This window comes from Rhamphochromis longiceps, linkage group LG20, assembly GCF_057381845.1.
Source record: "Rhamphochromis longiceps isolate RC_006_pf linkage group LG20, R_longiceps_female_GT1.1, whole genome shotgun sequence".
Classification (NCBI taxonomy): Eukaryota; Metazoa; Chordata; class Actinopteri; order Cichliformes; family Cichlidae; genus Rhamphochromis; species Rhamphochromis longiceps.
Window position 1 is genome coordinate 7,955,571 of NC_140576.1, and position 16,706 is coordinate 7,972,276.

The window sequence follows — 16,706 nt, forward strand, 5'->3', positions numbered from 1 at the left end:
CTCCTGTAGGTAGTTAAACAGTTACTCGGCTTTATGATCGTTTATTTCTGTAACTTTTACTGGTGTTTTATTATGTGGGGAGTCACGCTGTTTTTTCTGTTTTGTGTCGCCGCCCAGGTGACATCACATAACATTGTAAGTGACCTACATTTTTTTAAGTAATCCTTTATTATTTAGTATTAATTTATTTTAATTCAAACTTCAAAGGGATCTTACATTTATTTGTGCTGTTGCTTTTCAGGAGGTGAAATGTGAAGAATATCATGGTAAGCCTATTTCATGTTTATTAGCGCTAGATGGAAACTATAATCTGCCAATATGTTATGTTTAAACTATTTCAGGTCGACTATGAGCACCTTTGTGTTCCAAAGTAATCTGGTTCTTGCCAGGTTCTAAAATGTGTTAAATACTCCCTCAGATGAACAGCAACGCGTAGAATATAAAGATCTTTGTCAAGATATAGAGTACAGTGAAATTCGGTTTGGCTGTCTCTTAAGATTAAAAACAATATATAAATAGAATTAATAAAAAATAAGTAAGTAAAGATACAAAATAGCCTGGCTGCACCAGCAGAGGCGAAAAACAACAGCACTGTACATCATTTTACAATTAAAATGCCCTCAGCCCAGACTGTGTTTGTATCTGAGTATTTCTGTGCCATGTTTACAGTCAAGTGTGTAGAGAGGTGGAAGCCACTGCTCCAGGACATAAACTCTTCCCGAGTCTGTTACTTCTTGTTTTTATTCTTCTGAACCGTTTGACAGATGGCAGCTGTGCAAACCCAGAATATTCTGGATGTGTACTCTTGTAGAAGTTCAGTAGCTTGAGATATTACACAGTGTCATTATTTAGTTAACAAAAACTACGGTAAGATGCAGATGGAGTGTGTGAAAGCACACCTCAAGACTTAATTACTTTGGCACTCGTAGACTGCAGACTATGACTTCATCAATCTCTCACGCTGTGGAGGATCATTGTTGAGAAATTTTGTTATGCTCTTTGTGTGTCACGGCGACGGATGGCCGGTACTGAATAGGACCCAGGTGCAGGAACCCAGAGCGGAGACGGTAGATGATTTAATAGTTTATTACGGTTAAGTGCAAGGGGAACAAAAAAAAAGGGAAACGTGGCAAAGACAGAAAATGACGAGACGTGGAGCCTTGGTGTGGCGTGCCCAGGGGAACGTGGCTAGGGCGAGGGAACGAGGCCTGAGAAGTGGAACGGAGCTGAGTGGGGAACAGTCACACTGAGGGGAGAGGATATAGAAGTTAGGCAGGTAGTGAAGGCAGCTCAGAAGTGGCCAGTATAAGAGCAGCAATTCTTACTTTGCAGTTAGGGACCTGGAGTGTTTGAGAGGGGGATGATGAAGATCCAGGGGAGGCTGAGTGGCGTGGAAAGGCTGACCTGAGATCCGGGGCTCCAGATGGAGTGTGATGGCAGGAGGGCAGGCAGGTGAGGCACAGAGGGATTTCCAAAATGATCACTAGGTATTCCGAGTCCGGAGGTGGAGTGAGCCAGGGTGGGTACAGCGACTGTAGCACAAAAGAGTCTTAGTTAGTAAGATGAATCACAGCGAGAACTTGAAACACAAGACCTGTTACCAACATGGGTTGATGACGAACTGGCAGTGAGTGAACATCGATGTGTGGTTTAAATCCCTCTGGCTTGATAGCCTGCAATAGGCTCCAGGTGTGCAGGAGCTGGAGTTGGCCCTGCCCAGGGGCGGATCCCAGGTCAGTTCAGGAGCCTAATGGAAACTCCAGCCACCCACCGTAGACCATGACATTGTGAAGGCATTGCTTCATTTCATTGAGGTTTGTGGGGCTTGATGAAACTTCCACTCCTAAAAGATGTTAACTGTCTTTCCACGTGTGAATAATATTCCTCACTCTAGATTGATTATATGTTAACAGCCTTATATCTCATCCCAGACTGATGGTCATCAGAATGTCCTTTGTCTCCTTGGAGGTGTATTAGCCTTCAGATTTGTAACAAATTTCTCTGAGTATTGCATGGTTTGACTGTTTGATGAATCTGCTGGGGTATTTATTAACTGCAAGTTGGGGCATGTAGAATCTGAAATGTAGCTCCAGGGCTGTTTGCGGTTTCTGTGAACATTGCAGATTACAACTTTTGTATTAACACACATCTGAACTTCCCAGACCAGCAAACTCACAAAACTTTGTGATCATTAGCAAATCGGGTGGATTTGATTAGCAGAAACTGGCTGCTGCTTTTCACTTTTAATCCCTTTGGAAGCAGTAAGGGTGTTTTTCACACACTGCTTTTGCTTTTTGATATGTTTTTGTTAAATAAGTATGTCATGTGTTGTTCATGTGAGGTTGTATTATTTTAAGATCTATTAACAGCCAGCAGATTATTTTTAATATTTGCTGATATGTTAATACGTTATAATTTAAAGAGGGTGAACTTTCTTTTTTCCAATTGACTCTAAAGCTACTAGTGGTCATATTTTTACTACTTTTCTACACTTTAAAAAAAAAAAAAATTCATCACTGACAGACACATGAAAGGAAAATCACAATAACAAATGCATATGAAGTAAGAATTTAAGATAAAAAAAATGCATTACATATTTTGTGAGTTATCAAATATGGGAATAGCCATGCTTATTTGAGATCTTCAGATTTCATTATACTCTGTTTGTTTTTATCTTTTTTGCAACAAAAACTGTTACAGAAGCTGCAAAATATATTTCAGCTGCCAAATCAACACTGACCATCTCTTTAAATATCCGAAAACACAATCCGTCTGCGGGGACAGTGAGCACCGCTGTTGTTTCTCATTTCAGGTTTTCCCCCAGGACACGAGACCTTGGTTCCATCTCTAGTGGCAGGCTTGGAATTGAAGATGGTGCCAGTAGGCGAAAGAGTCATGCTCAACATAAGCTGGGCGATCAGCATTGATGGTTGGAGACCACATTTTGTGTGTTTTTTATATAGCACTTGGGACTGCTGATGTTATGACAGATTTAATGTTGCCATTTACTAAACAATCATACATCTGCAGAGTAGACAGTAGGTCTTTGTTGCACATGTTTTATTTGCTGATGGTGGTGAAACATTAAGGACATTGAGATGATATCCAGCAAAAGATGTTGAAGATTTTTCCTTTTCTTTCATGCATTTTATACAGTGTGTACTTAGTGTGTCAGGATCCTTGTCATGGACACTCACTGGTTAATATCTAAAGGCAGACTAATTTATTTCAGTCTGTTATTTTCTCTCTGCAGCTAGTACTAAATATTTGACAGCCACTCGCATCAGAACTGAAAGACAAGACTACCATTGTAATTACAACCCATCTTTGGCCAGTGCAAGCTTGGATCAATTAGAAAAGGTATCAGTCTTAACCTTAGTAGTACTGATCATATCTTTTGGTCCTATTTCCTACATAGGGAAAAAGGTCTGTGATGCTGTTAATTGTTTTTTCCCCTTTTTTCTTTTTGTTCTGAAACCTAGATATGGTTTCATTATGCTGTAAATCCCACCTATGGCTACAATGAAATACAAGTTGCAAATCTCCCTTTCCCTCCACCGGTGGATGGCAATTTAGTTTATGTGACGGAATGTATTTATATTCCTAAAACACCAAAAAGTAAGTGTTTTTTTTTTTTCTTTTCTTTTTTTCAAAATAAATTTTTGTAAAACCTATTACAGCCAAAACTTTTGACGGGCACAATATACTTAGGAGATATAAATGGTAAAACTATTAACATTTTCTCTGTTTTATAGCAACGGTTACACCAACTTCTCCTTATGTAACTACAGGTGAGCAATACTGTTCAGTATAGTTCAGCTAATAATTTCAGTGAGTCTGCAAAGATAAGTACATATAGAAAATCCCAGTCTCCCAGTACTGCAAGGGAATATATCAAACCACATGCATGAAGTGCACTGTATGATTTTAAATACTTACTACACCAATTTACAATGCATGTGATGACTAATCTATCTTTTCTAATTATTTACTCCAGTTAAGGTCACTACTGGGCTAACTACTCCAGGTACGAGTCACAATTTCCTAAAGCACCTGTACTGAATCAATAAAATCTGAATAAATGTGTTTCCTCTGTATATGCCCGCTTTTGCAGCTCCGAGAGTAATCGTCAGATTTGCCATCATCTTTACCGGAGGAGTGGTCATCCTCATTATCCTGAGTTCATTCTGCATAATGTGTAAATATAAACATTTTGGGGGTTTTTTTTGGAATATGCACCTGAATTATTAATGATGAATAGGAAAAATATATGCTCAACAAAACGCACGTTTACTTTGTGTGTGCACAACGTGATTTACTTGAATGCTGAATTGTATTTAGCAAAAAGGCTCCCTGCTACAGGATGACCTTACCTGCAAGCCTTTTGAGCTATGTTTGGAGTCACTTGGAAATAAATGCTTTAAACATCTTACCTTAAAATGCTTTCCAAAGCACAGAAACTCTGCTTCACCATCCTAGATTTAAAAGTTGTATTCAAGAAGTAGTCAAAGCTGGGGATTCCCCTTCTAGACACAGTATAATCAGAATCAGAATCAGAATACTTTATTGATCCCTGGGGGAAATTATTTTTTGTTACAGTGCTCCATTTTAAACCAACATTAAGACAAGACAGACAATACACTAACTAAGAATAGTACAATATATACATATATATACATACATACATACATAAGTCACTCATAAATAAATAGTTGGAAAAGAAACATGTGTAGTTGTAGCAGCAAACAGTGTGTTAAGTGGATGCGTTGTACAGGGAGATGGCCACAGGCAGGAATGATTTCCTGTGTCGTTCAGTGGTGCTTTTCGGTAATCTCAGTCTCTCACTGAACGTAACGTTTAACACTGCTGGCTGGTGCTGAAGCTGACTAACTCTCCTTTCCATTGTTTTCTTATTACCCAGATAAAAATAGGACTGTTAAAGCTGGCAAATTACTGGACTACCAGAACATTCCTGTGGTGCCTCCTCATGTGCTTTTGGTGTACCCTGCTGTAAATTCAGCATTCCAGCGTGCTGTTGTGGCACTTGCAGAGTTCCTGCAGTTGCATGGCGGCTGCAAGGTTGCAATTGACATTTGGCAGCAAGAAAAGATTGCACAGAAGGGGCCGATGCGCTGGCTGGCTGAGGAAGCTAAGTCTGCAAACCAAGTCCTTATTGTCAGTCCACAGGTACAGTCTATATGAAATCATCATTCTTAGTCATTGTCATATTTATTGATATGTGTTCAATATCACACGATTACCTGGACTCTTGCATCTTTAAGTCAAGAAACAAAATAAGGATGTGATAGAACTTATAGGTGCAGTATGTCTAAATGTCTAAATATACTACTGTGTTGTATTAAAATCATTTCTCGCTCTCTTCAAAGCCCAGCCACTGTCCTCCTGACCCCAGCATGTCAGAATCCTCCATCCCAGCTGCAGCTCATGACCTTTACCCTCTGATTCTTAACATGGTGGCAAGCAACGCAAAGAACCCCAGTGAGCTGTCCAAGTTCTGGGTGGTGCAGCTGGGTGAGCAGAAGGACAAGAGTTCTTGTATGTTGCCCCTGGAACTGAGGGTCTGCAAAACTTTTTGTCTGATGAAGGATTTGAAAAAACTTTACAAGGGTCTTCACACGTGCGAGCAGATTGACAAGAAGATAATAAGTCTGATTTGTAAACGGGGTGTTTCCTACAGTGAGAACAGCACATTGACATTGAGGGAAAGTGTAGAAACACTAAGGGGGCATCAGGTTAACATTTCCAAAGAAGTCACCATTAAATTCTGTGATCACCACAATTTGAATATTAGTCATGATAATGTTTTGACTGCTTGATCAAGATGGGTCTGAACAGGTGCTGATGATTTTACTAATGATACTGTTTGCAGAATGTCTTCATGTGTTTGTTTGTGTAAATATGATGAAAGCATATATTTGGAACTGCACCTAAATGTTTAATACGCACAAAGAAAGAAAGAGAAAACAGATAATTCTCTATCAAAGAGTAAAGTAGGCCATCTGTGTCCACTGCACCACTGGCTTTCTACAGTGCAGTCCTGAGATCCAGGCACATTTAGTCCCCACTCTGGTCTCGCCTCAGGTGACCTCAGTAGGTCACATGATAGGGTGGGCCAAGGTCTCATAGTGGTTTCACCTTTAAATCCCCAGTGATGGCGACCCAAACCTGGGACTCTCCACGTTTTGTTTTTAGAACTAACTAAGCCTCTTGGATGAGAAGTTAAACGTCTTCACAAACTCAAAGAAGTCAACTTGCCTTCTTTTTTCAAGCTCCTAAGAATATCCTAACCTGGATGTCCAGGAATGTATATATTTATATGTATCTCAATTAAAGAGAAGCACTAGTATGGACCATTATGCATGCTCCTGGATAAGCTGCCCATTCATCCATGGTCGCATGGAGGCTGGAGCTCGCTAGATAAGCTGTATGTTTCCTTAATCTAGTGTGTTTTATTCAAATAAAAATTGAAAGCAGATGAGTGGCTGTGGACTGTTGTCTTCCGGTTAAAAGGATTCTGGGCTCAAACTCAACCCTGTCAAACAAGGTTTTTTTTTTGTTATGAGCACATTGCATAGATGGTATCCTGAAAATTGTTTGCAGATGTGTGTTTTTGTCTCTCTACAAATTCTAGCCATGTGATATGCAGTTCTCCATATGTACATTAGTGGGAGATATGTACTTTACTAGGCAGTGGTCTATCTACTGGCCCTCCATCCAAAAACATAAGCAACAGCAGAATATACAACATTATGCAGATAAAGTGCATCCATAAGTGCACAGGCCAAGTCATTTGGTGGTTAAAATAGCCATTTCCCATATGGAAAAGATAAATATAAATCTTATAAAGTTTGTATCTGTCTTGTATGAAACTTGTATGAAAAGCATACAAGAGTGAAAACACATATAAGATCCCTTGAAAAATTATATAATGAAACTTGTATGTTTTGGATACTAAAAAAATATATGAAAGTAATGAGAAAGTGGCCACTTTCATGAGTAAATCATGTAAGCCTTATATGATTTATATATGATTTACTCATGAAAGTGGCCACTTTCACGAGTAAATCATATATGTTTTTACTATTTCTTTTCCATATGGGTTATGATAGACACATTTTTCATTTTCTGGAAATAAATTAATTAACTGTTACTACTAGCCCAAGTGCCCCTTAGTAGCAAATGAACACAGTTTATAAAGCACAGAGTACCAAGGTATTGCTGCTGACAGAGACAGTAGGAGACTTCACATCCCTAATGGAGCCCTGCCTGACTCTAACACTGTTTATAAATGTAACGGGGCTGGGTGCTGGTTCTAGCTGCTAGCACGTTACCTTCAACATGTCATCTGATCAGGCCCATTTCACTGCAGTATACCTTCATATTTTATCATACATCAATGCTGAACATTTAAGAGTGAATGTAATTGTGCAAGCACAAACACAAACACAGTGTGTGAATGTGTGTGTGAATGGGTGGATGACAGGTTGTGTAAAGCGCTTTGGGGTCCTTAGGGACTAGAAAAGCGCTATACAAATACAGGCCATTTACCATTTACTTCTGAAAAATGTTTCACAAAATTCTGTGCAAACAGCAAGATTGAAAAATTCAGGTGGCCAACCTGTCTCTCGCTAACAGACCAGAGGACTCCTTACATTGCATCACATGGTTAATTTGCTTTGCTGTTTTCCCAACAGAAAAACGACCAAAAGACTCAGGCTGAGGAAAGACTAATAGAGAAACTAATCCAATAACTAAAAGGGAAAGGAAATGCAGTGAGGAAATAGAATTGTAAAGGAGTAGGAAAAAAATCTGTGTTCTAATATTAGCTTTTAACACATATTTTTTAAATTGCATTTTAAAAATATTTAGATTTTTTTTAATTTTTATTTTTAATTACTGTATTTAGAATAAAATACTTGTAGAGTTACTGCTATAGCAGAAACATCACACCTATATCCATGGCACTCTCTATGAACTTGATCTTGTCAATTTTGAAACCTTTGTTTACATTCTTGACAACAAATGATGAAATTCCAGTGTTGTGACCATAAATATTGTTTTGTCATGGTGGACATATTCCATCTTGGTGTTACACAATCATGAAGTGTATCTACAAATGTTTTTTGTAATCTCAAAGATGCATACTCTTTGCAAGGAAATATCAAAACCGTGTTGTGGGGACTGAGGACAGGAGGGAGCAGTGAGGTACAAATAACTGGACTCTTGTCCTGCTTCATTCCCCTGACTCTGCTCTGCTGGTATCTTAATTGCAGTCTAATCTCCTAATAGTTTCTTTCTCAATCTCTGTACTCTAATAAATCACGTTCACTTCTTTCAAATGATCGCCCCATGTGTGATATATATGCAGTATTTGCTTTTATTTATTACTGGACTCCTGAGTTCTGTCTATCATTAATTATGTTCAGCTTCTTAGTTTGTTTGCTATTTAATTTCTCTCCTTCGTGTATGCCTTTGTATTTATTTATAGCTGCCTGTAATTATTGATTACATTTGATCTTACCAGTGATAACGTCATGTCCAATTTACATTCTTTAGCCTTCCCCTATTTTAAGCAGCTGTTGAGCCATTGTCGTGATGCTTTATTCTGAAAATCTATGGGTGGAACTAGCTCCATGCTTGCAAGTAAAACAAACATAAGCTCATCCTACAGTGACAGAGTAAGTACAATGTCCGTTGTAATTATAGTCAGTAAGAACGCAAACGTCTTTCACTTTTCAGGGGATTAAAGTGAAGACAGTGCTGTGAGTACGCTCGTATGAGCTTCATTTAACAGATTTTGAATGATGCCTTTGTGTCCGTCGTTCTGCACAGCTCCTTATTCACTAATGCTTCAGGTACTGTGGGCTCCATACATTTATTGTAAATAAACGCAACTGTGTTTTTCTTTCATTTTCTCTAACAGCTTTCTCCATTCTTTTAAGGACCAACGAGGGCACTACATTTAACGTCTTGTCAGCTGCTGATTTATGGCCTAGAAGCAGTAAACATGGGCAAGCGAGTGACTTTGACAAGGGACAAATTGTGATGGCTAGACGACTGGGTCAGAGCATCTCCAAAACTGCAGCTCTTGTGGGGTGTTCCCGGTCTGCAGTGATCAGTATCTATCAAAAGTGGTCCAAGGAGGGAACAGTGGTGAACCATTGACAGGGGCGACTGAGGCTGATTGATGCATGTGGGCAGCAAAGGCTGGCCCATGTGGTGCAATCCAACACACGAGCTACTGTAGTTCAGATTGCTGAAAAATGTAATGCTGGTTCTGATAGAAAGGTGTCAGAATATGGGATATGGGACTCTGATGCTTTGAGCAATGTTCTGCTGGGAAGCCTTGGGTCCTGCCATCCATTTGGTGTTACTTTGCCACGTACCCCCTACCTGAGCATTGTTGCAGACCATTTAGACCTTTTCATGGAACCAGTATGCCGTGATGGCTGTGGCCTCCTTCAGCAGGATACTATGCCCTAGCACAAAAATGGTTCTGTGAGACATGCACTGCAAACAAGTCCAATCCATGGAGACTTCACCTTGCAACTTACAGGACTTAAAGAATCTGTTACTAACACATTGGTGCCAGATAACACAGCACACCTTCAGGGGGTCTAGTGGAGTCCATGCCTCAATGGGTGAGGTGTGTTTTGGCAGTACAAGGGGGACTCAACTTAGACAAATGGTCATAATTTTATGACAAATCAAAGCTTACTGGAAAGGACAGACAGACTCTAGACCCGAGTACACTGCCTGTAAGAGAAGCTCAGAGCTGAACAGACACCTCTCTCACACAGTGTCTGTAAAGGTATCTTTACAGATATTGGTATCTTTCGAGGAGCAGCCAATCAGAAAGCAGATCTAGAAACTGATTCCCCAAAGTTTGTGCCAAGGTACAATAAAGAAGAAGCTGAACCCCAAATCTGAATGTGAAAAAGATCACTACTCCCAAAGGTTTCATGACAGGAATAAAGAACCTGAACCTCATACTAGTTAAAAGGAATTACCTCATCTAATGGTACATTTCAACAATTTTTTTATATGTCCAGATTGGTTCAATAGTAATACTCACAGTAATGATTTAATTCCTTCATTCCTATCCCAAGACATTTTTTATGAGTTCAAAAACCAACATGGAACTTGTGGAAATTATTAGAAAATAAACACTTGTTCTTCTGCATTAATGTGTCTGTATAAAATCCTCCACTAACCTTCTGAAATATTCCACAAGATGTTGAGCTTCTTCACAGAGCTGATGGTGGTCACTGGAGACTATTCTATTTTCTGAACCATTTATTCAATTCATGGTCGCGGTACTGAAGAAATATATTTTATTATCGGAGTATTAAAGGTTTTTTAGGGAAGTGCTGTTTATTTAGGGCTTATGCTATTTAGCTCAGACGCAGTTACTTATCTTACTATGTATCTCCCACCCTCTAGAGCAGGGTTGTTAAACTCATGTTACCATGTGGGCCACAAACAACCCACTTTGACCAACAGTAGGTCTGACCAGTGAAACTCCCCTTTCTGACAATGCAAAAGACTCTACCTGCACATTTATTCCCTGAGATATCTTATTAGGAGAAAAAGAATTGTAGTTTGAACAGTACATCTAAGTTTTTCCACATAATAAAGAAATGCAGCTGTAGGAAAGAATTTCTGGTAGCTCATTCTCCAGACTGCCCTGTAATTATAGGAAAGGTTTTTGAATTCACAGAAAATTCTCTTTAAAACAACAAACAAACCAAAACATTTAGTCTCATTGTGAAAAGAAAATTCTATAGTAAACAGTGAAAACGGGAACCTTTCTGTCTTTTAATTGTTTATTTATTACTTAATTACTTTGCTGAAGTCTGGATGGTGATGGGGGAGGTCCTTATTAGTAGGAAAATGTTATTTGTGGCCCCCAGCTCTTATGTTTGAATACCCATTTTTAGGATTAGGGGTATCGGCTCTAAAAAACCTCTGGTGACTTCTGATAAGTAACAACTTCTGTGAACTCAGGCACTAAATACTCTATGCTTTACATCAAGAGAAGTGCAGGATCTGGCTTGCCTAGAGATTTATTGTTTAACCAGTTTTGCTAATAGGATTTTCAGTTACCCAGGTTCAATAACACTGTTTTAATCAAATGGTCAAACAGGAAAACTAATAGATTTCTCTTAAATAAAAATAATCAATGCAAAGTACCTTAATTACTGAACATGGATTTGTTTTGTTTACTGTCACATCACTACTAGAGGCCCCATACTAACCCAGGAAAATAATATATATAAACTGACCACATCATGTGAAAATATTATATAAAAATCCCATGTCTGATATTGCCTTTACATGTTAGACAGGCATCTTCCTTATCTGTTTTTAAATCACGTCTTAAAAAATATCTATTTACCTTGGCTTTCAGCAGGACTTGATGTCTCTTAATATGTTTCTTATTAATTATATTATGTTTAATTTTAAGATATTCGATATGTAATTTAAACTGTTTTCTCTTTGTTTTATATTTGTAGCACTTCGGCCAACATTGCTGGATGTATAGTGCGTTATAAATAAAGATGCTATGCTATGCTATGTTGAAATGTTTTTTCTATCACCGGCGCAGGGTGATGGAGCTATAGCTCCTTTTTGTTTCTTCTTCTTCTAAAAGTTTAAATAAAGTTTATGAAGAAAGAAATCGCCACGTCTTGTAAAACGATCTAAAACAACACCCTGTACCATCGGAAAAACTATTATCGCCAGTCATTAACGCTTCACACCACAAACAATGGAATATTATGTCTTCTAAAAAATATAAAAACGAAAATAAAATGTATTAAAAATGTACGAACGAACAAACAAAAATGCGGAGACGCGCAGAGAAATCTTTGGACAAATAGAAATCGAAATGTTGCACCACGTGACCAAACACGGAAGTAAACTTTTCATTCAGAGGGAAGGTAACGGTGTTAGCTTGTGCTTCAACTTTGAACCATCTCGCTGGGACTAGAAGACCGTGACTTTGTCATTTCTAAGTATTTAGTGGATTAAGTGGAAAGGAGACCATGACCCAGGCGGAGAAAGAGCAGGATAACGGGAAGGACAAAGAAAAGGAGCGAGAGAGGGAGAAAGAGAAGGAGCAGCAGCGCGGGGTGAAAAGACCCATCGCTCCTCCGGCGATACCAGAGCCTCCTCAAGAGGTGAGACGGAAAATGAAGTACCCAGCTGTTGTATACATGAACTATAGCCGTATATATGCCAGAAATCTATAATGTAGCATTTGTATTTTTCATGAACATTTTGTTCTCACTTGACACATGCTAAACTATTGTGATGGTGCGTTTACTATCGTATTAGTACACTGTTTTAGTAGTACACCGTTGCTAAATGGGTCTATAACCTGCTACATGTGGCAACAAGGTTTAAAGCTCAGAGTTGTTGAGTTAAAGCTGATATTGAAATATTTTAGCTCTTAATTGTTGACCTCTTTTTGTTTTTCCCAACACGGATGAAAACACGTGTTAACCCTTCTGATTTAAGCCCCTCTTTAAAGTTTCAGGAGCTTAGATGTGGTAGATGTGGAAACTAGGTTTAACAGTCAGTATCTTTGTTTGGGGTTAAGACTAGCTGCAAGGATGACGGGGTTTGGGCTCTTTTTAAAGGCTTAAACCTAATGATACAGCATGTAGTGTTTTCGTTTTTGTGCTGGCATTAATGCACGTCTAACATTATGCCAACAGCTCCAGTGTGGTGTGGAAGATATAGACCAGGGGTGTCAAACTCAAATACACAGTGGGCCAAAATTCAAAATGGAACAAAGTCGCGGGCTAACATTAATATTTATTGGAAAAAAAAAATCTTCCTCCAGATGTAAGAATGAATCTTTTCTTATGGACTCAAACAAGTTTAGCTGAAAAACTGAATATGGAACAAGCAAAGCTTAATACTAAACGATATATATATTAGCTGTATAATACCAGTAGGCCAGCTCTAATAGTAATTTGGTATGGCTTCGCCGGCCAAATGTAATTAGGCTGTGGGCCAAATTTGGCCCGCGGGCCAGAGTTTGACACCTATGATATAGACTATCCTGCACATAGCTCTGACCTCACCAGAGCCCTTGGATGGAAACAGATCCATGCAACCAGTTTCCAAAAACTAGTGGCCAGTCTTTCCATAAGTAGAGGCTGCGCAGGTGTCCACAGTTGCTCTTTTGTTGGGTGAAACTTGAAATTTCTATTCTTTTTCACAGCAAATACAGAGCAATTTTGTAGTTGTCATCCACACTGGATCGAGGACGCTCCGTATTGGCCGAGCAACGGACACCCTTCCAGTGACGGTCCCACATGTAATAGCACGCAGGCACAAGCAAAGTGGCCAGCCCTGCTATGAAGATGCATGGCTGTTGAGAGAAGGTCTAAATGTATGTGACTCAAAACCAGGTGCACCCATAATACAACTTCACTGTTGTCAAATTAAATGGTGTCATTTTTAAGTGTTTATCCTTATTGTTTTGTCTTAATATCCAACAGAAACCAGAAAGCAACGAGCAGAGGCAGAATGGCCTTAAAATGGTTGATCAGGCTATATGGTCCAAGAAGATGTCAAACGGAGTGCGGAGGACTCCTGTGTCTGCTGATCAGGTATGGTTATAAAAGAGAAATTAGGGAAGAAAGCAACACAATGCAGTGTGATTCTCTTCTATCTTATACAATAAAGAAATAAAGACCTTAAGGTCCTATAGCAACTTAGTAAGGTTTGAATAGCTGATATACAATATAGAAAATAACTCTTTTCATTAATTGATTATGATGTTAATCCATAAAAGTATTTTCTTATAGCAGTGGTTCAGTTTTGTATGTTTGTTTTTAGGCCAGAGCGTATAACTGTCAGATCCGTCCTGCGGTGCTAGACAGCAGCTCCAGAGTGAAGTGGACAAACACAACCCACCATCCTCCTTATTTGGTTGGAGAGGAGGTCGGTGAATGTATTAGAGCAAACTCGTAACTTCTGTGAAATATGACTTGTTAAGCCATTTTCATTACCTAAAGCCTTGATTAATTTTTACCCCCCCATTTCTGCTATTGCACAGGCTCTTTATGTGAATCCAACAGACTGTTACAACATCCACTGGCCTGTAGTCAGAGGTCAGCTCAATGTGCATGCTGGTCCTGGAGGCTCACTGACTGCTGTCCTGGCTGACCTCGAGACAATTTGGAGTCATGTGATTCAGAAGCATCTGGAGATCCCTCTCAAAGATTTAAAGGTAGGAGAAAACTTCTCAGTTCTATAGCAGGATGCAGTAGTCTTGATAAATCCCTCATTTCTTTATATTAGTATAAAAAATAAGACTCTATCTATCTAGCTGTCTAGCTAGCTAGCTGCTTCTGTAATAGAGGCTTTCTACAGGCTTTGTGTTCCATAAACTTTCAAACAGATGATCATCCACATTAATCATCAGTTGCTCATTTCGCATTATTTCTTTTAGTATTACAGATGTATCCTGTTGGTCCCTGACATCTACAACAGACAGCACATCAAAGAGGTTGTGAACATGCTGCTGCTCAATATAGGGTTCTCAGGTATTACACAATCTTCACACGTAACTAAGTGGAAATTTCTTTGTTTCCATCAACTTACTTCCTGGTCTTTTTGTGTGTAGCTATCATTGTGCACCAGGAGTCGGTGTGTGCTACTTTTGGCAGTGGGTTGAGTAGCGCTTGTGTCGTGGATGTAGGCGACCAGAAGACCAGTATCTGTTGTGTGGAGGACGGAGTGTCACATCGAAACTCCAGGTGGGGCTCAAAACTCACGTTTATGTTTGATTAAATGAAATACATTTAATATTAAACATTATTTCATATGAAATATATTTAATTATTTGACCCGGTTGTCACAGACAACAAACACAGAACAGTGAATATTTAATTTTAAAACTCATGTTAGTTTCACTTCCTGCTTTTATTGCATTATTTAGCAAATGTCTTACATGGTATCTTGTATTTGTGGGACTTTGCAGGTTGTGTTTAGCATACGGTGGCTCAGATGTGACCCGCACTTTCTTCTGGCTCCTGCAGAGGGCAGGATTTCCCTACAGAGATTGTCAGCTGTCTAACAGACTAGACTGTCAGCTCCTGCAGCATCTGAAAGAGACCTTCTGCCATCTAGATCAAGTGTGTGTTAGTCAGGGTGGGAGGGAGGGTGTTAGTGTCTGTGCATTACAATGATTTGTTAGCATCTTTGAGTATTTAGCCATACTCACTTCTAAATAATCAATGGAGCAATTTTAAGTACATATTAACTATAAAATCTTTTTTCTGTTTTCTCTTAACAGGACATATCAGGGCTACAAGATCATGAATTTCAGACACGTTTTCCAGAGGCCCCGGCTCTTCTGTACCAGGTTCGACTTGGGGATGAGAAACTACAGGTAATTATATCAGAAGGTAAAGACGATGCTGTTTTGATACTGGTGCTGAACTACTTTTCTGTCTTCTTTGTAGGCACCCATGGGCCTTTTTTACCCGACGACGTTTGGGATTGTAGGTCAGAAGATGTCATCGCTTCAGTTCCGTTCCCAAGGCGACTCAGAGGACCCTCATGATGAACACTACCTCCTTGCTACACAGAGCAAACAGGACCAGGTAAAACACACACACACATACAGGTTTCAGAGACTGAAACCAATGAAACCAAATGGTTCTCAGCTATTTTTTTACTTAATTATTTTCTCCAATAGTCCTCCAAATCAGCTGCAGACAGGAAAGCTATTTCCAGACCAAGTGGATGTTTGGAAGGGGAGATGAGCAATCAGGGAGGGACTGGGGACCTGTCAGATCTACCCAGGAGCTGTGGGAGTGGTGGAGGAGGAGGAGGGATGCAGGGGGAAACAGAGCTTGGGGCTGCCCATGGAGAGTCCCTGATGGGAGCAGGAGAGGTGGAAGAGCCTGTGTCTGCCCATCTGTCCAGGAAGACGGCCATCATGAGCCAATTTGAGAGCAAAGCATTGGGATTAGATAAGGCAGTCCTGCATAGCATCGACTGCTGTGGTAAGTGATGAAGTTAATTTTTGTTTTTATATTCAAAGATCTAGCGATGAGAATAAAAACTTCCATGGAATATCCTGTTTGAGCCTCTGTACTCATTTCATTTACAGCATCAGATGAAACCAAACGAAAGATGTACAGCTCCATCCTGGTTGTGGGAGGGGGGCTCATGTTTCATGGAGTTCAGGAATTCCTTCTTCACCGCATCATCAACAAGATGCCACCGTCCTTCAGAAGGCTGGTAGACAATGTGGAAGTTGTCACACGTCCAAAGGTACCCCAAAATTACCTTAGTATATCTCAGAAAAGGTCACAGACCTGCATCTGTCTTCAAAAGACAGATAACTTTATACTGCAGACTGATCCTGTAATGTATTTTATATGACACGTATGTGCTCTAGGACATGGATCCTCGGCTGATCTCATGGAAAGGTGGAGCAGTGCTGGCATGTTTGGACACCACGCAAGAAATGTGGATCCACCAGAGGGAATGGCACCGCTTTGGTGTCCGAATGCTCCGTGAAAGAGCTGCCTTTGTGTGGTGAAAACAGGCTCTTCTTACTTGAAATGGTGACTCAAACTGTCCCACTGTTCAGTGGACTGCAGAAGGATGAAATTGGCAAACTGTCGAACACATTTCTGCAGTAAATAAAGGAA

General features: G+C 39.6%; 2 protein-coding genes and 1 long non-coding RNA gene across 4 annotated transcripts; 2 read left to right on the forward strand and 1 right to left on the reverse strand.

Annotated features, from left to right (window-relative positions):
• Window positions 1–18: 18 nt before the first annotated feature.
• il17rb (interleukin 17 receptor B) lies at window positions 19–6,489 on the forward strand. The gene is given in 11 exon segments (XM_085393354.1): window positions 19–135; window positions 242–266; window positions 2,813–2,929; window positions 3,254–3,360; window positions 3,483–3,618; window positions 3,756–3,791; window positions 3,998–4,027; window positions 4,115–4,198; window positions 4,922–5,187; window positions 5,388–5,765; window positions 5,767–6,489. Coding segments are annotated over 11 exon segments (1,320 nt in total). The 5' UTR covers window positions 19–33; the 3' UTR covers window positions 5,806–6,489.
• Window positions 1,113–1,785, reverse strand: LOC146644890 (uncharacterized). 2 transcript variants are annotated; one of them, XR_014909011.1, is made up of 3 exons: window positions 1,623–1,785; window positions 1,326–1,532; window positions 1,113–1,246 (listed from the first exon to the last, which is right to left on the reverse strand). It is a non-coding gene; the product is annotated as an uncharacterized LOC146644890 (long non-coding RNA). The 2 variants fall into 2 exon arrangements; XR_014909010.1 differs by having other exon boundaries at window positions 1,606–1,785.
• A 5,450-nt stretch (window positions 6,490–11,939) lies between the features above and the next one.
• Window positions 11,940–16,679, forward strand: actr8 (actin related protein 8). The gene is made up of 13 exons (XM_085394128.1): window positions 11,940–12,203; window positions 13,256–13,426; window positions 13,536–13,646; window positions 13,876–13,980; window positions 14,096–14,269; window positions 14,492–14,585; window positions 14,666–14,798; window positions 15,023–15,176; window positions 15,338–15,433; window positions 15,507–15,647; window positions 15,743–16,052; window positions 16,160–16,323; window positions 16,451–16,679. Exons 1-13 carry the CDS (start codon window positions 12,069–12,071, stop codon window positions 16,592–16,594), a joined length of 1,932 nt encoding a protein of 643 aa, XP_085250254.1. The 5' UTR covers window positions 11,940–12,068; the 3' UTR covers window positions 16,595–16,679.
• Window positions 16,680–16,706: the final 27 nt, after the last annotated feature.